The sequence below is a fragment of the Delphinus delphis genome, chromosome 8, assembly GCF_949987515.2.
Source record: "Delphinus delphis chromosome 8, mDelDel1.2, whole genome shotgun sequence".
NCBI classification, from domain to species: domain Eukaryota; kingdom Metazoa; phylum Chordata; class Mammalia; order Artiodactyla; family Delphinidae; genus Delphinus; species Delphinus delphis.
This window is the reverse complement of record NC_082690.1, coordinates 15,224,448-15,246,391: the sequence shown is the minus strand read 5'-3', so window position 1 is coordinate 15,246,391 and position 21,944 is coordinate 15,224,448. Positions and strand designations below refer to the sequence as shown.

Here is a 21,944-nt window from a genome sequence, read left to right as displayed (position 1 = left end):
TCAGAAAAACCATCCTACCCAGCGCTAAATACCAAATGAGTCAGCTTCTGGGTAGTCACTACTGTCCTCCCCCAGATTCCCTTCTGGGGGCTGCCTCACTCTGGCAGCAACTGAGACCCAGAACCACCCTGTGATGCTGTTCTAGTCCCTTCTACCAGGGGGCGCTTTCTACTCAGTGACTTTTAGGGGAGGGAGCTGGGGACGGGCCTCAGTGTTCTCTCCCCACCCCCAGTGCTTTATGTGGCCATGTTGGAGTTAAGAAGAGACGCTTGTCCTCACACCTTGATGATGAGGGCAGCTCCCGCGTACCGCCTCGCTTCCCGAGCCGCCCCTCTGTGCCCCTCTCTATAGCAGCTGTAAGCTGACGGGGCATTTCTGAGAACATCCAGACGCCAGAAGGCAGACTCCGTGCCTTCGTGCCCGTTAGCACGTTCTGGAACCGGCGCCATGCGGCTTGGCCCACACATGGGGCAGGTGAGTCCACAGAGAGGGAACATTTGTTTATTTGGGCAAACGTGCCGTGTTAGAGTGGTTCTGAGAAGCCGGGCATGCAGTGGTCCACCCCTGGGGGGGCAGGGGGGAGGAGAAGGGCTGCAGAAAGCAGGAATGGGGGAGAGGAGGAGGTGGCGGGTCGGGCCTCAAGGCTAAGGGAGGGGGGCGGGCCTGGGGAGAGAGGAGCAAAGCAGAGACAGACAGGAGGACAGATTCCAGAGGCTTGGTTTTATTGTACAGTATTCTTTTTCCTCAGTGAGATGCCATAAGCTGGGGTGGCACTACACACGGTCACAGGACGGGGAAGAGCCGCCGGGTGCAGAGCTGGCTGCTGGGAAAAGCCACCCCTCGAGGCATGTTCACTTATGGGTATCACCCCACGGCCAGCCCTAGGCCCCCGAGAGGTCCCTGAGGAGGCAGGTCTCTGGGGCGGGGGCCTATCTGAAGGCTTGGGCGCTGCTGGGGGAAGACGGAAGAGCCTCCTGGGGAACACGTGGGCCGAACTCCGTGTGGCTCAGCCAGGGGCTCCACCTCATTCACTGCCTCCAGCTCTGAGTTCTGGAAGCTCCTAGGAGCTTGGGATAGCCTGGGAGGGGGCCTGTCCTCCTCTGCTACCTCCCAACTGCTGGCCGAGCCAGTGCGAGACGCTAGCTCCCATTTTTAGCTTCCTCACTGGGGGGAGGGATGATGGACCCTGCCTTCCACCTGCCTCACCAGCCCATCAGCGCTGCTTCCCGGGCAGAATCTGCATTGTCGCTGGACCAGACGCCGGGCCCGAGGCCCCTTGGGGACTTCTGCAGGGTAAGAAGGCGGCTTTTTTCTGTGACAGAAAGTGCTCGTGGAGACACTTGGTTCTCTCCTCACAGGATGGGCCACAAACGCTTGGCAGCGCCCTCACATCCGGGGTCTTCAGGCGCCATCCCTACTGCTGAGGGATGTGCTAGGGCCACACCCCTCCCCCTCCTCGCCCAGGTCTCTCCCAGGCCTCTAGTCCCGGTGGGCAAGGATGGCCGGCCCCAGGGACTGATACCCCTCCCATCCCCTCACTCTCCATCAGGTCCCCAGCCCTGGCTTCCCTTTTCGCGAACTGCCAAAGAAAAGGTAGGATAAGTCCTAAATCAGACAGAAGCAGCTCTGGAACTAAGGATACAAATAGGCAGTGGCGTGCGGAGAGGGTAGGGGGTGGCAGTGGGGGATGGGAGATGATGGCATGCAGCAGTGGGATTCCTTAGGGGCGGTGGGGTCCCCACTTCTCCCCAAGGTGTGTGGGAGGTTGGGGGGAGGGGGGTCAACTGACTCCGAGAAGTAGGGTCTCTGGACTGGGCCTCGTGGCTTCCTGTATTCTCCATGGGCCCAGCCAGTCACAGGGAGATGAAATCCATGGCCTGCAGGAGGGGCAGCGAGAGCAGAAGCAGGAGCAGCCACGAGGTGCTCTGGATCAGCAGGCTCGTGCCTCCGCACTTGACCAGCGTATCTGTGGACAGAGGACGGGGCAGAGAGGCAGGGCGGGAATGCAGAGCGGCCGGGACTCGGGCAGGCCCAGGCCCAGGGCAAGGCTGCTTTCCCTTGGGGAGGGTGGCGCCGTGATGTCTTGGCTGGAACCAGGGCCAACCTGGTCTGACAGAACCAGCCACCTTTCCCATTTGCAGGTTCCTGGGCCCTTGAACAAATATCGTCACGAGGAAACTGTGGGCGAGGCAGCTGTGCCATCCTGCTTTCCAGGTGGGGAGAAGGAGGTCCGGGGAGGCCGAGTGATCTGCCCGCAGTCATGGGGGAAGCGTGTGCCACACCACTCTGCCCGTCTGACCGTCCCCTTAGACCTTCCCCCATTCACGCTGAAGGTAGCGATTCCGCCGGGCACAGGCAGCAGTGGGCGGAAGGGGAGAGAAGTTATGGGACCACTCCCTATTGCGGCCCAGCCAAGGGGACTGCCAGCTGTCCCAGCCAGCCCGTTCCTCCCCAGCCTGCCTCTCCCAGCTTCCTTGGTCCTGTTGGGGGTTTGCCTCACCTCTGAGCACAGAGACGTTCCTGTTGGAGACGATGGGAGTCTGACCAGAGAGGTGGAGTGCGCACGTGTAGGTCCCCTCATCCTTGGTGGTGAAGCCCGACAGGTAGAGGACCTTGAGATTGTACTTGCTGAAGAAGTTGGTTCGGGAGCGGTATGCGTGCTCAGGGACCCCAATGGTGCCAAAGAGCACGTGCTTCTTCGTCTCACGGGTCAGGCTGAACTCGTACTGAATGGGCAGGTTGGTGGTATTCTCATGGCGGCAGTCTAGACGAAGGCTCTGGTCCACCAGGCAGGCTGTCAGGCTGGTCACCTTCTGCCCACGGGCCACCTGTAAGACTGGCACCAGCAGTGCCCCCTCCAAGTTGGTGAGGACCTGTAGAGCAGGGGGCCTCCCATCCACGTTAACAGTAGAGAAAGGCCTGGCCAGGGAAGGGCACAGGGTCTGCTCTCTGAGCACCTCTCCCCGCCCAGAGGTCCCTGAGGGCCAGTCTACCTTCCCTACCGCAGGCCCCAGCCTACCTCCCTCTACTCTAGTCGTGGGTCCCACCAGTATGTTCCAGGGGCAGGAGACCTTGGGGGAAGTTGATGCAACATCCTGGTTCACACTTGGAGATTCCAACTCAGTATGGGGCAGGCTCAGTGAATTGAGTTTCCAAAAACCATCCCAGGCAGTCAGAAGATCAACTAGGTTGCTCAGCTGACTTAGGGATAAAAGGAGCCCTCTCTCTCCTTTAGTCACCTCTACTTTCTGAGGTCATGAGGAAGAAGCTAGCTTCTCTGAAAGGAAGGCAGCCAGGGTGCTTGGAATCCCAGCCCTGCCCCTTGCCCAGTACCTGTCAGCAAGAGAGTGATGCCAATGGTAGGGTTCATGGTGCCGAGAGCTCAGTCCTGGATCTGGGGGTGCAACAGGATGGGAATCAGCCAAGAGGTGGGGCAGGTGCGCCCGCACTTACTGCCAGGGCTGGGGGCCCCTGGGAGACATGCCATAATGGCCACAGTGGGCATCCAAGCCCCTCTCTACAGCCCTCTCCCCTCCCACCTCTCAGTGAATGTGACGCTGCCACTCAGCCCTTCCCCATCTGGGAAAGCAAGGGGGTTGGAGAACACACCCTTCCGTGGTGTGTATGCGTGCTGAACCCTTACTAGCTGGGTGGCTTTGAGTAAGTGACTTTAACTTGACCGTTTCCTCTTTCAGGAAGTCAGGGACTTCCTAATTTTTTAATCGTAAAATTTGTAGAACACCCAATTTATTATCTTCACCACTTTTAAGTGTACAGTCTCCAATCTCCAGAACCCTTTTCATCTTGCAAAATCAGAACTCTCTACCCATGAAACAAAACCTCCTCATTCAGGGCCTACCTATTTCTCGTTCAGAAGAAAATCCCCAGTGCCCAGACAGTTCCTGGCATACAACAGATGCCCGAAAGGTACTGAATGAACCTGGGCTTTAGATACCCACAGGGTTGTGATGGGGATTAAGAAAAATGACAGACATCTGGCACTGCTGGAGATTAAGTGATCCACGGCCTTAGTCCCCGGCCTCTTAGATGAGCGTGGTCGGGTATGTGTGGGGCCCCAGATAGGACCGTACTTGGCACACCGCTAAGGGTGTTCCCGACTGTGTGTGGGGAAGGCGACAGTGCCATCCTATTGCATAGGTTCTCTGCATCAGAACCAAGATGTTTCCAATTGTCCAGCTCTCTGGGCAGGGTTCCTGGGCCTGCAGCTTTCCAGTCCAGATTCGGTAGCCTCCCTGCCTAGGCTCTCTGCCCTGTCTTTTTTTTTGCAGCCTAGGCTGAATCTATATCCCGGCGAGGCGACACAGAGCGGGTAGCCTAGCCCGTCTGCAGCAGTGCTCGCCAGGGAGAGGCCACAGCAGGGGCGTGTGCCTGCGAGTGCGCGGGGCCGTGCCCTGGTGCGTGCGCCCTGCTGAGCAGGGCGCGCCGCTAGCCGCGTCTAGGGTCCCAGGCGCTCAGCCCAGTGGGGGGAGGGGGAGGGAGGGGCGAGACTGGGGCTCCCGGGTGCCTGCGGCTGCAGTCGGTTCCCTCTCAGACCCCTGCCGAGAGGGACCCGGAGGTGCCGTTGGGGAAGAAAGGGGCGTCGACATCTGGTTTAGATTAGCATACGCTGAGTTACAGAGGGGGTGGCGAGCTTGGGATCTAGGAGAGGAAGCGGGGGAAGCAGCGGCTAGAACTAGAAAGGAAGAAATGGGGCTGGGACTCAAGGGGATGTAGAGCCAAAGGGAGGGGTAGACAGCTGGAGGGGAGGTGCAGTCTGCCTTTCCTCGGCCTTGCGTCCCCGCAGCTCAGAACCCGGAGAAGCTTTGCTCTCCCTCCTCTCCAGCCCGCGTTCGACTAACCCCACCCTTATTCCGTGTCCCTATTCCAATCCTCTCCTTTCCCAATTGAGGTCCTTCTTCCCCCCTCTCATCCTTTTCCAGTTCTCGCCTCCCCCGTCTGCCAGCCTTCCTCCCAGTCCCCGCCCCAGCCCCCGCCCGCGGTACTGCGGTTTCCCGTTCCTTGGATGCCCCGCACCCAGCCCGCAGCGAGGTCGCAGGGCAGAGATATCCTTTAGTTTGCGGTCCTCTGCTCCCCCAGTTTCACCGCCCCCCACCCCTGGTCCCGCCTTCGCAGGCTGGCTTTGGGGACGTCTGGCTGGAGAGCAGAACGCAAGGCTTTCCTTGGCGCCCTTCCTCCCGGTTCTCCTCCAGCACCCCAGCCCCAGGCGAACGTTCCCCAGCGGGCGAAAGTTTCGCCGCGACCCCCGGCCTGCAGCAGTTGCGTCCGGCTCCTGCCCCTGCCTGGCAAGCAGCCCCCTCCTCAAGCACTGAGCGGCTCCTTCCCAGGGCGCCCTCCGACCGTTTTCCGAAGCCTCGGATCAGAAGGGCCTGCCTGGGCGCCAGGGGGCCTATTATCCCTGCGCCCCGGGTCCCGCCCTGCCTCTGGCTCCTACCTGGGCTCCGGTTCTCGGCCGCAGCAGCCTCCTCCAGACGCGCTGCCGCCTCCAGTTGCTACACCCTGCCCGGCGCCCGCAGTTTTCACCAGGGGTGGGAGAGGAGGAGCGGGGAGGGCCCGGGGGCTCGGCCAATCAGAGGCTGAGTGGGTAGCGGAAAAAGGGTGGCAGAGGGAGGAGGAGGCGGTCCGATATTGGTGCGGGACTGTGGCCGTCCGCAGCCAAAGGGGGCCCTCACTGTGGCTGGCGGACCTGACCAGGGATGGAGGGATTCAGGACCCTGGAGATCAGGGTGGGGCCGCTAGCCGCTTCCCAGAGCCCCGCCAAGGCTTTAATCCTTTCTTCTGACCTAGGCTTCACAAGCCTGTGGGAAAACCAAGGGGTAAGGGATGAATGATGGAGGCCAGCAACTGAGCCCCCTTAGGCAGCGCCCATGCCTCCTCGTTTCCTTTTCAGCTGGAGCCCATCTCCACAGGAGCCGCCAGTGAGAGGTTTTTGGTGTTGGAGTATTCCAGGTTTTCTCCAAAGGAAGATGGTAGGGTGTTTTTCCACATTGGAGCAGCCCTTCAGAAGCAAGGCAGCACCTGGTCTTTCCTGGTCCCCAGCCCTGCTCCGCCCCCTCACCCAGCCTAGAACACCCGGCCCTTCAGCGACTTTCTGCTCTTGGGCACCGTCTCCCTCGGCTCCTGGGCTGGCGCTTCCTGGTGCAGACAGCTAGAAGGTTCTTCTCAATTTCATGTACCCCTCCTGCCCCCACTCCCACCCAAGTCCTTGAGTACTGTCTGCTTGGTCTTCAGACAAGGGAAAGGGTGCCGCCCTCTATCAAGCGTTCTGCTGGGCACATTACATCCATGGCTACAATCTGCTGGGTTCATCTCAGCCCACTCTCCATCCCACTTCATGGTTAGTAAGTGGGAGAGCTGGCCGGTTGACTTGGGGTGTGGAGCCCCAAGTCCTCAGTGCTGAGCCACTCCACGGCTGCATCCCAGACCGGCGGGAGGGGGAAATTGTGGAACTGTGGGAAAGGGGAGGAGACAGGACCAACTAGAAATGGATACCACGCTTTTAATCCCCTGGGGCACCTGTCCTTGCCCCATTTATTTGACATCATCAGAGGCCCTTGGATTTTTTTTTTTTTTTTTTTAACAGCCAGTGCTAATGACTTGTCTCTCCCAGCCACGGGTGAGGTGAAGTTTTTGAACAAAGATCTATTTGATTGAGTTGCATCCTTGTGGCCTCTTTGTGAATTCTGGTGGGGACATCCTGTGGGCTGGCCCTGCCCCCCTGCCTACCCCTTCTCCTATTCTTTCACAGACATTGGGCCTGGCTCCCTCACTGCAGTTTCCATTAGTGTGATGGCACTGTTGGAAGCCATCCCTGGGCTTGCAAATGGGAGATTCATTTCCCTCTCCCTCCCTTGGAGGTTAGGTGGCCTCCCAACGCTTACAATGATGGAATTTTCTAACGGGAACAAGCCTCGCAGATGGTCAAGTCCAGGGGCCCTTGGCTCTGCTAAAAAACAGAAGCTCCTGGGGCACTTTATGAGAAATGCAGCTGCCCCTGCCCCCCTGGGATCTCCCTAGTCTAGTAGTAGAGCTGCCTGAGTCTGCACTTTTCACAAGCTCCCAGGCCTGGGACCATCCCTCTTCAAAGATCAGGTGACCTGGCTTCTCATTGCCTGGAGGGTAACTTTTAAGGCCCTGGATGTCCTGGCCCCTGGCAGCCGACCTCTACCACCACCTCATCTTTCCCTTCCATCTTCCTGCTGCATTCAATACGTGCTAGCCTCCTCCTTGGCACGCCACGCAGTGTCTTTCCTGCTTAACAGCTTTCTGGTTCTCAGTCCAGGATCTTTCCTATCAGAGCACAGTTGCTTTAGTTGCTTTAGCTTCAGCCTAACCACCCCCACCCCGCCACCGGAACACACACACACACACACACACACATACACACACACACACACACACACAGAGGGGGCTGGAGGTGGTTACTTTTTTTGGCAAGACATGAGGATACCCAGAGGCCCCTTAACTACCGGAGATATCTGGGCTCTGTCTGGACAAGACCCTGCATGCTCTGTTTTCCACTCTATGGCCCAGTCTCTGAGTGTTGCTGGTTGGAAGGCCTAGCTGTGCTATTTTGATAAGTTTATGAGGACCTGGCCTATTTTCTGGGTCCCCAAGCACTTCACTTCAGGAAGGGGTGGGGAGTGTGGACTCTAGAGGGTGCGGCAATTGTGTGTCTGCTAAAGCAAGGTCTCCGGCTGGATGGAGTTAATGGCTCAAGTGAGACATTTAGGGCCTGGGATGGAACACAGGGTGGTGATGGGGAGGAGAGTTAAAACTCCCATTTGCTAATGGCACAGGATAGGAGTGCTGAAAGCAGGAAGGGTTTAGAGGAATCCACTCAAGGCAAGATTTACTGGCAGACTGTGGCTGCCCTGTTGGTCCCTTAGATCTTTCCTCTCCCATCATCTCCAGTTGCCTCATCTAGAGACACACGGAGTAAATACACCTCTAAAAATGCACATTCCGGGACTTACCTGGTGGCGCAGTGGTTAAGACTCTGCACTCCCAGTGCAGGGGGCCCGGGTCCGATCCCTGGTCAGGGAACTAGATCCCACATGCATGCTGCAATTAAGAGTGCACATGCCAAAACTAAGGAGCCCAGCTGCCACAACTAAGACCCGGCGCAACCAAATAAATAAATAAATATAAGAAACAACCCACAAAGTAATAAAAATGCACATTCCTTTAGGATGACCAAGGGACCACCAGCCATTCACCCTTTTTATTTCCCTATTTCATCAGATTGTCTTTTTAATCACAGAGGTGGCGGAAGCCATCTCATCATTTTATAGCTGGAAAATGAGGCCCACAAAGGATAATGATTTGTCAAAGGTCAGACAAAGATTTTGGAGCACAGGCAAGACTAGCTAGATCCCAGATCCCCTGACTCCATGTACAGTGCTCTCCACTGCTCCCAGGGTGGGTCTTCAGACTTCTGCTAGACTGGCTTCCCTGGTGCATGGTGAGATGAGAGAAACAAGGCCAATGTGGGGTGCTCTGAACATAGCTGTCAGGTTGCTGCTTTGTTCTGATCACCTCCTATTCACTCTGTTGATAAGGGAGGATTCCCAGATTCCCACCCTAGGGTTTTGGAGATAGTTGAACACATGACCCCTGACACTGGACAGATGTGATTGACAGCAGTTTATTAGTCCCCTGTACTCACAGCCCGGAGGAAGACACCACATGCCAGGCACTGCCACTCAGGAGCTGCACTCAGGAACAGTGAAAAAGCGGGAGCTGTGAGGCAGGCTTTGTCGTACCCAAAGGGTGGAATGCTCATTTCCCGCAGGAGGATATGATTGGCTTGTTTGAATAATTCTGTGGGCTGGCGGGGAACGGAAGCCTGATTCTCAGGGATAAGCAGGGATTATACCTGGTCCCTGTGAAAAGGAGGGTTAATTGACCAGAAGAACTTATCAGCAGAAACTGATAATTGGGAAGGAGAATTTGTGGTTAGGCCACTTGAGACCTTCCCAGTTGGATCACATGTTAAGACAGCTTTTGAGCCCTAATTCTGGGCTAATTGAGGCCACACACCGGCCCTTCCTTGCAATGGTCTATTTTTTCATTCTAAGGTTATACCTTTCCATTTTTTTGAACTGATGGTGGTAGGTGGTGTGTTTTTAATGTCCCTTCTAGGCACAAAAAGTTGTAACTTTCTGTTGCTCCCCAAACTTCTTTGGAAATATGAGTAGTCTATGTAATTGAAAAATCTTGGAACCACTGCTTGACCCTCTGCTGCCTCTCCTAATCTCTAGTTGAGGTCAACTCCTTGAATGAGGTCACTCCCTGAAGCAATGCATGTTTGGTTGGAGAGTATGACAAAAAAGAGAAGTTTCTCTTAGAATGCAGGGCAGAGGGCGAGAGGTCAAAGCACCAATGGAGATAACACTTTCAACATTTATTTAAGAAGGTTTATTCATGAATGTTTAACTAATCAAATAATTAAAAGACATTATTTTTTATTTTAAAACTTTATTTCTTTATTTACTTTTGGCTGCTTTGGGTCTTCGTTGCTGCGTGTGGGCTTTCTCTAGTTGTGGTGAGCGGGGGCTACTCTTCATTGCAGTGCGTGGGCTTCTCATTGCAGTGGCTTCTCTCGTTGTGGAGCACAGGCTCTAGGTGCGTGGGCTTCAGTAGTTGTGGCACGCAGGCTCAGTAGTTGTGGCACACGGGCTTGGTTGCTCCGCAGCATGTGGGATCTTCCCGGACCAGGGCTCGAACCCATGTCCCCTGCATTGGCAGGCAGATTCTTAACCACTGTGCCATCAGGGAAGTCCTGAAAGACATTATTGTTAGGCACAATGTTCTAGACACAGGACTAGACCCTGGGAATACAAAGATCAATAGAGCACAGTCTGCCTTCGAAGGCTTGTCCAGTGGGGGAGATGAAAATGGTAAACAGATAGTTAGAAAACAATAGGGTAAGTGCAGAGGTAGAGATGTGTGTAAAGTATTGTGGCAGCTCAAAGAAGGGACAACTAATGACCCAGTCTGTCAAGAGAGGCCTTGTTGGAAGAGGGGAGGCACGGACTGAGTCTAAAGAAAAATGGGAGTTACCCAGGTAACAGTAGTGTTCCAGTGCTGCCCTCCAATGAATCATGTATCCTGATATCCATGCCCTCATGTGATCTCCATCTTCATTGACTCTGGACTTGGCCATGTGCCTTGCTTTGGCCAATGGGCTGTCAGCAAATGAGATGCAAGCAGAAGCTTGATAAGTGTTTGTAGTTGGGACTTGCCTTCTTGGAATTCAGTTGCCACATGAGAAAGTTTGAGCAACCACGTAGAGAACTGAGGTGCCTCAGTTTGTATCAACCACCACTTGGGATCAGCTAGCCCCCAGTTAACCTGCCACATGATCACAAACACATGTGTAATCCTAACTGATGCCCCCAAGAACAGAAATGAACCACCCCCAATAAGCCTACTAAGGTGGTTTTAAAACCTGGATAGAAATCCTTTGATCTTCCTTTCTCAAGAAGTGAAGACTGTGTCCCACCTGAGTCTTAATGGATTTGTGACTGCTCCCACCGACAGAATATGACAGAAGTGATGCTAAAAGGCTTTTGAATTCAGGTCTTAGAAAGGCCATATAGCTTTTACTTTGTTTTCTGGGACACTTGCTCTTGGCACCGCCATATGCAATGTCTGACGACCCTAAGGCTATGCTGTTGAAGCCCCCGTCCCGTGGAGAGGCATCATGGAAACACTCTAGGCCCATGTGAACCTAGCTTTCAAAGTCATTTCAGCCCAGGCCCCAGTCATGTAGATAAAGAAGCTTCCAGACAATCCAGCCCCAAGCTGTTTGAGTTGTCCGCCTAACTGTTCGAGTTTTCAAGCTGAGGCCCCAGATATTGCGGGACAGAGACAAGTCTGAATTCCTGACCCACAGAATCCGTGAACTTAATAAAAGGGTGGTTGTTTGAAGCTGTTGTTTTAGGTGATTTGTTACGTAGCAATAGGTACCTGATACATAAATTGGTACCTAGAAGTGTGGTACCTAAACATGCTTTAAAAACCTAAACCTGGGGCAGTGGCTTTGGAACTGGGTGGTGGGCAAAGGTCTGCATGATAAGCAGCAAGGAGGCTGTAGTGCAGGCTGGAGGGGCTGTGAATGAACTGGTGGGAGAGGCTGGGAAAGCAGTAAGGAAACTGCTTGGAGGCTGGACCAAGGGTGACTCGTGTTATATACGGTGGAGAAACAATTGGCAAAAACATTGCTTTTGGTAACAGAAAACGCACCTACTGAGTGTGGATTTAGCTAAAGGGATCTAGAGACAGAATGCTGAAAGTGTCATTTGGGTGCTTCTAGCTGGCATGATAAGGTATTATAAGAGAGATGAGCCAAATGAGGATCTGTCCAGTTTGCTGAGATGGAAAAGAAAACTGGTCTCATTTCCAGTCTCTCCAGCAGGCAATAGATTCTCAAAGTGAGAACTAGCCTAAAGGTAAAGATTAAATCAAGCATATGATTGTAGAAACTTCGTTCAGACCCCAGGAAGATTTAAGATGGTGCTTAGTAGACCTTCTCGGTTAAACAAAAGGGTTTCTGAGAAAATTAAGGCTGCCGTCCCATAGCAGAAATAGAGTCTTCTTGAAACTAATTATGCATGTGACTTTTGGTGCGCAAAGTGAACCCAATAATACTCACAGAAAACCCATAAAGTTTTAAAGAGTATTGTATTGGCAAAGACTCTATCAGTTTGGACTCAAAGGGAATGACACAGTTAAAAATGAAAAGAGGCCTTGGGACCCCCAACTATCTATGGACAGTAAGCTGGCCAATATTCACACAGGCCTTTTCTTATGGAAAAGAAAATCCTCTCAGAGGGCAGAACCAAGAGCCCAGAGAATATAACTAGAAGCCAAGGGGAACTGAGCTCTATTCAAGTCACATTCCCTGCCTCTGGAGTAGGGGTCCTGATAATAGTGCCTGGTTGGATTCCAGAATGGCTTTGGATTCCATGATCGCTACGTGCCTCCTGTTTCTCCCCCTTTTAAGGGGAGCATCTGTTGAGGTTATCCTGTACGTGATTTACCGTTGTATGCTGGGCACGTGGGGAGCAGATTTCTTGTCTTGTTAGCTCACAGCCTTCTGGATCGAAAGGAGCCACACCCGAGGCGTTGTACCCCAGGAGATTCAGCCACATCCAGACCTGCTGCATGTTATGAGATCAAGGCCTTTGAGCCTGCTGTCGTGATTGGATACTACTTTGGGTGTTTTGGTAGGGGGTGTATATTTCACACGTGGGAAGGCTGTGCATCATTAGGGGTAGAGGGCAGACTGTGGTAGATTGCTACCTTCATGGCTCCCCAGGGAGTCACACCTCTTCCATATTGATTCTGGACTCGGCTCTATGACATACGTTGGCCAATGGGATTTGAGCAAATGCAATCAGGCAGAAACTTCATAAATGCTTGTGTATTAGGACTTGCTGCTTCTTGTTTTGTTTTCATTTTAACAGTTTTTAGTGAAAGTTGTATGCAAGATTACTTTATTCCTGCATCTTCTCAATTGTTTCTTTCTTACATTTGCCCTTTTCCTTTCCTACTTGGTGAGATTTGGCTTTACATGCGAGGATCTTTCTGCGGTCTTTATCCAGCTTTAGTCTGGTGATAACCACCTTGCTGGAGTGAATGCCCACATGGACAGTCGTACCATTAGCCTTCTCCCACTGCACTCGTTCATTGCAGATGACATATTTCTTCCTGTAAACCTGGACTACTTTGCCAATTTGCTGCCCTTTGTAGTGCCCTCGTACAACCTGAACTTCATCGTCCTTTCGGATGGGCATGGATCGAACATTGTACTTCTGTCTCAGCTCTTTAGAAAGAGGGGAAGACATAATCTTCCTGCGCATGTGGGAAGGTGCACTGAAATTCCTTTTCCGGTTTTCCATCAGTCAGAAGCCACGAAGGGACTGAACTTCATTTTGGCCGCCGGCACTTCAGCGATGGCTGTAAAAGGGAAGAGGGCTTGCTTCTTAGAACCCAGCTGCCATGTGAGGAAGCCCAAGCTAGCCGCGTGGAGACAGCTCAACTGAGATGCTCCAGTTAACAGCCCCACCGAATTGCCAGGTATTGAGTGAGATGTTCTAGGATCGTCCAGCCCCCAGTCCACCTGTCAACTGACCACAAATGCATGGGTGAGCCCTGTAAGTCCGTATGGAGTACAGATGAGCCGTCCCAGCTGACCCCTGACCAAACTGCTGACTCACAGAATGGTTGCTGCCTTTAGTTACTAGTCCAAGTGGTTTGTTACACAGCAGTAGATAACAAATAAACCAGGTGAAGAGAAGGAAGGGCATTTAAGGTGAAGGAGAGGGCATGAACAAAGGCATAGAGACAAAGCAAAGCAAAGCGGGTGTGGGGAAATACAGGTGGTTTGGGGTTGCCTGTGGCAATGAATGTTGAGAGGGATCGCTGGCGAAACGGGAAAGACCCAGTTGAGGAACATGGGTAATGTGAGGTCATCAGAGTTTTATCAGAAGGGTGCGGAATGGCCAGAGAGATGCCTTCTTTCAAAAGATTACTCTGGGGCGGTGTAGGGGATTAACAGAGGGCCACATGGAGCGTCTCCTGCTCAGCTGGTCCTTTCGTCTTGTAGTGGGTTCAGAGCAGAGGTAGAGAGGCAGAAGGCAGCTTCTGGGGGAACAGGGTGGTGTGATAGACACTTCCTTGAGATCAGGGTCTGTGTCTGCCTTATTTACTGTTGTATCTCTAGGGCCTCTGGGTCCTAGCACAAAGCAGATTCTTAATAAATATTTTTGAATGAACATATAAAGAAATAAGAACAATCAAGTATCATCGGTGCTGTTTGTCAGGCAAAAAAGGGAGGAAATTCCAAGGAGAGTTTGGGAGAAAGTAGTGGTTATTTTTCTGGAAAGAAGAAGAAAGGAGTTTCCAACAGAGGGAGTCTCAGAAACAAAGGCATGGAAGTGTGAACTGTGTCTGGGGAACAACACATTCTGAAGTTCTGTGTGGTTCACACATGGAGTGGGCAGGGGGAGTGGAGGGATGGTGCCTGAGATGTGGCTGGGGAGGGAGAAGAAGCCAGATCACAGAAGACTGGATTTATAAGCCTAAAGGTTTTAGACTTTATCCAGTAAGCAGTGGGGAGCCATGGCAGGCTCTGAAACAGGGAGAAGTGTGGTGAGACTTGCTTTCTGGAGAGATGAGTGGAAACTGATGCGATGGTGTGGGATTGGAAGGATGCACAGGACTGGATGCAGCACAACTGGGACCATAGGAGTTCGGTTGAAGGGGATGAGGGCCTGAAATGGGGCAGGAGCAGTGGAGATGGAAGAGGTGGGACAGATGAGAGAGACCCACATGGGAGAATTCACAGCACACAGGCACTTCATAGGTGTGTTTGGTGAGGTCTGGCAAGAATTTCCAGGTTTTTGGTGTGGTTGCTCTGAAAGAAGAGAAGAGATGAGGCAGCTTTGGGGCAAAAGATCATGAGTTCAATGTCAGCCATGTTGAGTTTGAGGTCCTGTGGGACGCGCAGTGCAGAGGTCCAGGCTGGGGCTGAGGAGCAAGGTCTGAGTGGAAGGCAAATGTCTAGTAGGTGTTGGCAAATAGGTGGTAATGAGCGCCCAGGGGGCACTGTGGTCCTAGAAGAAAACAAAACCCAGGACAGGACCTGAAGGAGCACTGGTGTTTAAGCCACAAAGGAGTGTGAGAAAGTGCCAGAGGGATAGGAGAGCCAGGAGAGAGCCACGCCCCAGGCATGGGCAAGTGGTCAGTGGTGTCAAGTAAAGACTAAAACGCATTCATTAGATTTAGCAACAAGGTGGTCACCGGGTGAGGACAGTTTCAGAAGCTGGTGGGAGCTGAGGTCTGAGGTCATTGTTTAAAAATATAGGTTTTATTATCATTTAGATATGGCCGGGCCAGCAGATGAGGAGATGACTACCACTGAAAAGGTAGTTGGTTATATTCATATATCTCAAGAGGGATGCGCGCCACTCTACGGGGGGTGGGGGGGGCTGCACTGGGAGGCACTAGTGTGGGAGGCGAAGGCAAAGGGGAAATTGTGGGCAAGAGCCATTTTTGTGGTTTCTGTGGGAAGGGACAGATGAGGCAGATTAAACAGGTTTAGGACTGGCTAGTTTGAATAATCTCAGTGGTCTCTGGGGCACAAGGGTGTCTGCAGTTGGCTGGTACCTGGCCATGGGATGATTAGGGCAGGTGGCTAGTGATCTGGAATGTGAGAGCCTGATAAAGGAGATGGTTGAGGGTGTGGGCACCCTCAAATCCGATTGGTTAATTGAATTAGATTGGTTAATTAGTTTGGTTGATTGAATTGGTTGGTTTGCATTTGAAAGGTGCACTGGTGGGTGAGTGGTTTACTACTTCCAGGAATTGGCTGCCCCTGGGAGGGGCGGTCACCCCAGATGTCAAAGCATCAGAATACAGAAAATAAACTACCTGGTTAATATAGTCATGGGTTGGGCAGTGAGTCGAAAAAGACTGAAGACGTGAACCTTGTATGTGAGGGGCTGCTGGTGGTTTCCTCTTCTCTCAAAGGTGGCTAGAGGTGGTGAGGGGGGTTGCTGGTTTCCAAAGCAAAGGACTGGAGTCTCCCATGAAGGTCAGGACCTGCCCGCTGGTGAGATCTTGCTCGTGCCCATCTCCTGGGCAGCAGCGCCTGGCAAAGATGCTCGAGAGCATGGGCTGTGGGGCTGCTGGGCTTTTTCAGGCTCAACCTCAGGGTTTTGGCTCGGCTGAGCTCGGCTCTTCTCAGTCTGCACAAAGTCAGAGGAGGGCCAGAAAGGGCTGTCTGAGAGGTGAGAATAGCCCCCCTGAGTCCTGACTCAGTCTCTCCAGTAAAGGGAAAACAGATTAGCAGTTTTTTGGCGGGTACCGCTGTGCCTAGGGATAAACAAGACTCATCCTTGTGGAATGTGAGCAGAGTTAGCATTTTTTTATTGGCTTTTGGGGAAAACAAAAAAATACGGGCAGAGGTCCCACAGCTGTCTGAAGCCACCTCCACCTTAACTTTCCAGAGCCAGGACACATCTTGGGCAAAGCTGCCTTGTAAGCAAGCTGTTACCTCCTGACTCGCAAGCTCATGATATGTTAACTCCTTCTGAAGAGGCTGACAATTACCCAACACCCCTTTCCAGCTGGCTTCAGCCAATAGAATTGCGGCATGCAAATGCAGCATCCTGCAGCTACTCTGGGTCAGAGGAATTTTCTCTAAGAGGGGAAATTCAACTCTTAGACGGGGAAAATGAAAAAATGAAAAAAAAATAGAAATCTTTTCTTTATGTTGGAGGCATTTCTGCTGCTCGTTGGCAGGAAGGAAGGGAGGAGAATGTCGATGGGTATTCTTTTTTCCGAATGCACTGAGTAGGAAAGCATGTGTTTCAGCTTCTCTGGTGAGAGCGTGAGGTACAGTCCAGGAGTCCGTGTGATGCTGTGTGGGGGGTGGGGTAGGCAGTGGTGGTGGCTGGAGCTCTCTGTTCACTTAGACACTCCCCCCAGCCCCTCTCTTCAGCTTTCCCAGGAAGATCTCTGTCCATCCAGCCTTCCAGGAGCTATTGGAGGAATGGGTAGACCTGGTGGGGGCGGGGGGGAGTGACTCCGAGTACAAAATCTTTCTTAGCCCAAACCCTGGGAGTCATCCTCTCTTGCTTTCACCCCCGTAACCAGCCTTTCCTCGGAGTTTGAATTCTACCTGTAAAATGCTTCTTGAAGCCCGCTCTTCTTTCCACCCTCATTGACACGGCCCTAGCCCTAGTCCTCATCTTCTCTCACTCGGAGTATTGCAGTAGCCTGCTAATTGGTCTCCTGATGCCGGTTTGTTGCACATTGCTCCACAGTGCTACCAGAGTGATTTTTTCCCCCGAAACCATGTTTTAAAAATTTTTTACATACTTAAAATGTTTGCAATGCATGTATGTGGTTCTAAATTCAATGATACCAAAGAACGTGGAGTAAAAAGTAAATCTTGATCAACTCCTGTCCTCTAGCCATTGCTACAGTTGTTAGCAATCGTGTATCCTTCCTGAAATAATCCATGAATATAACATTGCAAATCTGTGTTTTAGAGGAGAGGTATGGAGCACACACAGATGTAGTGTTTTATACATTTTGTTGTGCATCTTATTTTTTCACTGAACAATGTCTCTTGAGCATCATTTTCTTGATATATCAGGACATATGGATTTGACTAATTCCCTTATCAGTGGTATAATATTCCATTTTGATCATATTACAGGCTCTTTAACGAGTCCCCTATCAGTGGCTATTTAGGTGATTTACAAACTGTACTATTACAAACAATGCTTCAGTGAATGATTTATACAAATATAATTTTACATGTGTTTGATCTATCAAATTTCTTAGGATTTGAGTGCCTTTAAATATTATTACTAAATGTCCAATTCAAATTATATTACTAAATATTTTCCCTCTTGCAAAAATGAAGAACATGTTTATAACTTCAGTCCAAACTCTTCCCTGAGCTCTGGCCCATTGATCAACTATTACTTAGTAGAGCCACGTGGAGATCTGATATGTCCTAAATTGACCTCCAGTCTTTTCCACTGCATAAATGGGACCCCCGTCAGCACAGTTGCTTAAGCCAAAAACTCTGAAGTCATCTATGATTACTTCATTTCCCATGCTGCCCACTCACATCTCCCATCTACCTTCCATAAACCTTTTAACTCCACAGCCTCCTACAGCTGCAGTCTTCCACCAAAATAATTTCACCGCTACCACTCAAAGCTTACATCATCTTTCCTCTGGACTAATGCAGTCATAATAAGAGTAAATGGCTTATAAAGCACTTTCTATGTGCTGGGCACTGTCTAAGTGTATTACAAACACTAGTACTTTTTAATCTCAAAATAACCCTCAAGGTAAGTGTACCATTTTTAACCCTGTTTTACAAATGAGGAACTGAGGCACAGAGAAGTTCATCAACAGGTATGAGGCTGAGCTCTTGAATACTATTTTCAACTGTTCCTTAAATTTCCTAAATAATCCTCCTGGTGCCCCTTACAGGCCATTTTCCAAATCAATGCTCTTTTTAGACATGGAGCAGATCATGTCCTGCTCCTCCTTAAAACTCTTCAGTGGGGACTTCCCTGGTGGCGCAGTGGATAGGACTCTGTGCTCCCAGAGGGAGCAGGGGGCCTGGGTTCAACCCCTGGTCAGGGAACTAGATGCCACATGCATGCTGCAACTAAGCGTTCACATGCCACAACTAAGGAGCCCGCGTGCCAAAACTAAGGAGCTCATCTGCCGTAACTAAGACCTGGTGCAACCAAATAAATAAATAAATATTAAAGGGAAAAGATAGGGATATATATATATATGTATAGCTGATTCACTTTGTTATAAAGCAGAAACTAACACGCCATTGTAAAGCGATTGTACTCCAATAAAGATGTTTAAAAAATTAAATATTAGAAAAAAAACCACATTTGCTAAAAATAAATAAATAAATAAATAAAACTCTTCAATGACAATATTTTCTCTTTTCTTTTAGAACAAAACTCAAATTCCTATACGGGACTGCATGTGTAAGCTCTGCATTTCTCTTTGCCTTACCTAGCATCATCTTCCTGACCAACATCACGCTTGACAGTCTGTCTTTTCGTCCTTGTATATTTCAGTCCTGTCCCACCTCATCTTCCACTGTTACTAATCTTCTTCCTCTTCCTTTTATTTTTTTTGCTGTACGCGGGCTTCTCACTGTTGCGGCCCCGCCCGCTGCAGAGCACAGGCTCCGGATGCGCAGGCTCAGCGGCCATGGTTCATGGGCCCAGCCGCTCCGCGGCATGTGAGATCTTCCCGGACCGGGGCACGAACCCGTGTCCCCTGCATCGGCAGGCGGACTCTCTACCACTGCGCCACCAGGGAAGCCTTTCCTCTTCCTTTTAAAAAATACCTTAATGAGATTTTCTAGGTTTCTTTATTTGGGTCATGTATGGTCTTAAAAAAAATATATCTAGTTTTTTTTCATTACACTTTTTTACATTACACTTTTTAACCTAGTTTTACATTACACTTTTTAACCTATTCGTGTTATCATGTACATAGATACTGATGTTTCGGAAGCATATTTATTGAATTGGAAAGACCTTGCCGATCAATGTTAAGTGAATTAAATGTTTGTGAAGTGCTATACAGCTCTGTGCTGCTTAACGCAGTACAGTAACACATGTGGCTATTTCAATACATTTAAATTTAAACTATCTAAAATAAAATAAAATTAGAAATTCTGATCCTCAGTCACACTAGCTCCGTGTCAAGTGCTCAGTAGCAACTGTGGCTAGTGGCTACCGTGTTGGACGGTGCAGATATAAAACATTGCCATCATTGCAGAAATGTCTGTTGGACTACATTGTTCTAGAATGTGATCCCATTTAAAAATAAAGTATATATATCATATATATGTTCATATAGATGTAGATCTATAAGTGGTATAGGTTGTCTTTTATAATATGTATTTAAAATATATTGTTTTCTCTTTATAGAATACACCATTATTAACTAGAGAGGATATTCTAAATTGTTGAATATTTAAAGATCACCACATTTTTTTGAGAAATCTCTACTTTGCTGCATTTAAAAAATATATACTGCTTCATAGACATCTACTTAAAAAATTCCTATTTCATTCAAGGGAGAGTAACACAGTTAAACTTTTTCTTCATGATGGGAGGATCTGATTTCATAAGCAAATCCCCCAGGAGAGTAAGAAAGAGAGAGAACTGGACAAGCCAGGCCACGCCCTCCAACTCATCTCCTTAAATGCACGCTCAAGATGCCTGCACTTACTTTAGCCCACTCAGAAAACAGAAGGCAAAGCAACACTTCCAGAAATGAATGTTGCTAAGGATGAAGGGAATGGGGCATGCCCATTTATTAAGGTCCCCCTGAGGTTTCCCCAGTACAAACTCTGGCAGCTACCTTTTATCCAGCTCCTTACTGGGTAGCGTGGGGCCACACGTCCCTGCCTCCTGAGCAATGTGGCCTCACTCTGGGGGCCTGGAACCTGTGGGGGTCAGGAGGCTTGGGGGAGTGTCAGGAAGAAGGGTGGGGGTCTTGTTTGTGCCACCTGAGGCTGAGGGATGCACTTCAGGAAGCCCCTTATTCTCACAGGAAGAGGCAGAATGGGGCGAGCTCCCCCCTACTATTCAGACTGCATTTCCTTCAGTTCCCAATGGTGCTGGGTTGAAATTTAGGGAGGGGACTAGGGTGAGGTAAGACACTGTCTGGGGTGCAACATTTCAGAGGATGCCCAAAACCTCAGTGACAGAGATAAACAATATTTTATTGGCAATATTTCAAAAACCAAAACAAATGCAAAAAAAGCCATGATGAACAAAATACCAGCCTTTGAAACAAAGACTGGATCTGAGTCAACACTTACACGATTCACATTGCTTGCATCGCCTTTATCCTGGCCCCGTCACAAGAGAAGGACTGCTGTCAGCATCTTAAACGTAGCAAGAAGAATTTCCTTTTTAAAAAAGTACAAAACAGAGAATTCTCTGGTGTTCCAGTGTTCCAGAGTTCCAGGTTAGGGCTCTGTGCTTTCACTGCCGGGACCCAGGTTCAATCCCTGGTCAGGGAACTAAGATCCCGCAAGCCACAAGGTATGGCCAAACAAACAAACAAAAAACAATAAAAAAGTACAAAACAAACTTCCTTTTATTAGAGTATAAAATACATAGAAGACACAGCACACATCACCTGTACAGAGCTCGCTGAAAATTTTCACAAATTCACTCACAAGGGCAGCCAGAACCCAGCCCAAGAAAGCAAACCGACCAGCCCCCCAGAAGCCACCCTTGTGCCCCTTCCAGGCACGAGCTCAGGATGAGGTTAACCCCTAGCCTGACATTTTTTCCCCCCTCAAAAGAAATTTGAGTTGAAATTCACACAAAATACAATTAACCATTTTAAAGTGTATAATTCAGTGGCATTTTATATACTCACAATGCTGTGAGACCACCACCTCTATCAAGTTCTAAAACATTTTCATCTCCCCAGAGGAAAGCCCTGTCTTCATTAGGCAGTCATTTCTGACTCCCCCTCCCCGCTGTCCCCGGCAACCACCAATTTGCTTTCTATCTTTAGGGATTTACCTATCCTGGATATTTTGTATAAAAGGACTCATATATGACCTTTTGTTTCTGGCTTCTTTCACTTAATGTAATGTTTTCAAGGTTTATCCCTGTTTAGCAGGTATCTCTTCTTCATTTCACTTTGTGGGTGAATAATATTCCATTGTATGGATAGACGACATTTCACTTATTCACTCATCCATTGATAGACATCTGAGTTGTCCCCACCTTTTGGCTGCTGTGAAGTTCTTCGAATAGTGTGAACATTTCTGTGCACACTATTTGTTTTAATAAGTATTTGTTTGAATACTTGTTTTCAATTCTTTTGGATATATACCGGGAAGTAGAATTGCTGGGTCATATGATGATTATATGTTTCACTTTTTGAGGGAACATCACACTGTTTTCCACAGAGGCTGCATTACTTTACATTCCTACCCATGATGCACAAGAGGTCCAGTTTCTCCACGTCTTCCCTACCACTTACCTTAAAAAAAAAATTACAGCCATCATAGTGGGTGTGAAGTGGTATGTTATCAGGGTTTTGATTTGCATTTCACTAATAACTAATGATGTTGAATATCTTTTATGTGTTTACTGATTGTTTGTATATTTTCTTTTGAGAACTGTCTATTCAAATCCTTTGCTCATTTTAAAATTGGGTTGTCTTTCTGTTGTTGAATTCTAAGAGTTCTCTATATATTCTGGATGCTAGACATTTTAAAGATATATGATTTGCAAATGTTTTCTCCCATTCTTTAGGTTGTCGTTTTGCTTTCTGGATGATGTCATTTGATGCACAAAAGTTTTAAATTTTGATGAATT

General features: G+C 49.8%; 1 protein-coding gene and 1 pseudogene across 1 annotated transcript; both read right to left on the bottom strand.

Annotated features, from left to right (window-relative positions):
• Positions 1-701: 701 nt before the first annotated feature.
• On the bottom strand, positions 702-5,549 carry THY1 (Thy-1 cell surface antigen). Its single transcript, XM_060017792.1, has 4 exons — positions 5,453-5,549; positions 3,334-3,394; positions 2,501-2,836; positions 702-1,966 (listed from the first exon to the last, which is right to left on the bottom strand). Exons 2-4 carry the CDS (start codon positions 3,368-3,370, stop codon positions 1,854-1,856), a joined length of 486 nt encoding a protein of 161 aa, XP_059873775.1. The 5' UTR covers positions 3,371-3,394; positions 5,453-5,549; the 3' UTR covers positions 702-1,853.
• A 6,972-nt stretch (positions 5,550-12,521) lies between these two features.
• Positions 12,522-12,958, bottom strand: LOC132429464 (large ribosomal subunit protein uL24 pseudogene; annotated as a pseudogene).
• Between the last annotated feature and the right edge of the window lie 8,986 nt (positions 12,959-21,944).

Coding starts and splice junctions, on each gene's coding strand:
- THY1 (XM_060017792.1), bottom strand. CDS start 3,370: ATGAACCCTACCATTGGCATCACTCTCTTGCTGACAG. Junction 2,837..3,333: donor CATCACTCTCTTGCTGACAG/GTACTGGGCAAG, acceptor TGCTGGTGCCAG/TCTTACAGGTGGCCCGTGGG. Junction 1,967..2,500: donor GAACGTCTCTGTGCTCAGAG/GTGAGGCAAACC, acceptor CTCTGTCCACAG/ATACGCTGGTCAAGTGCGGA.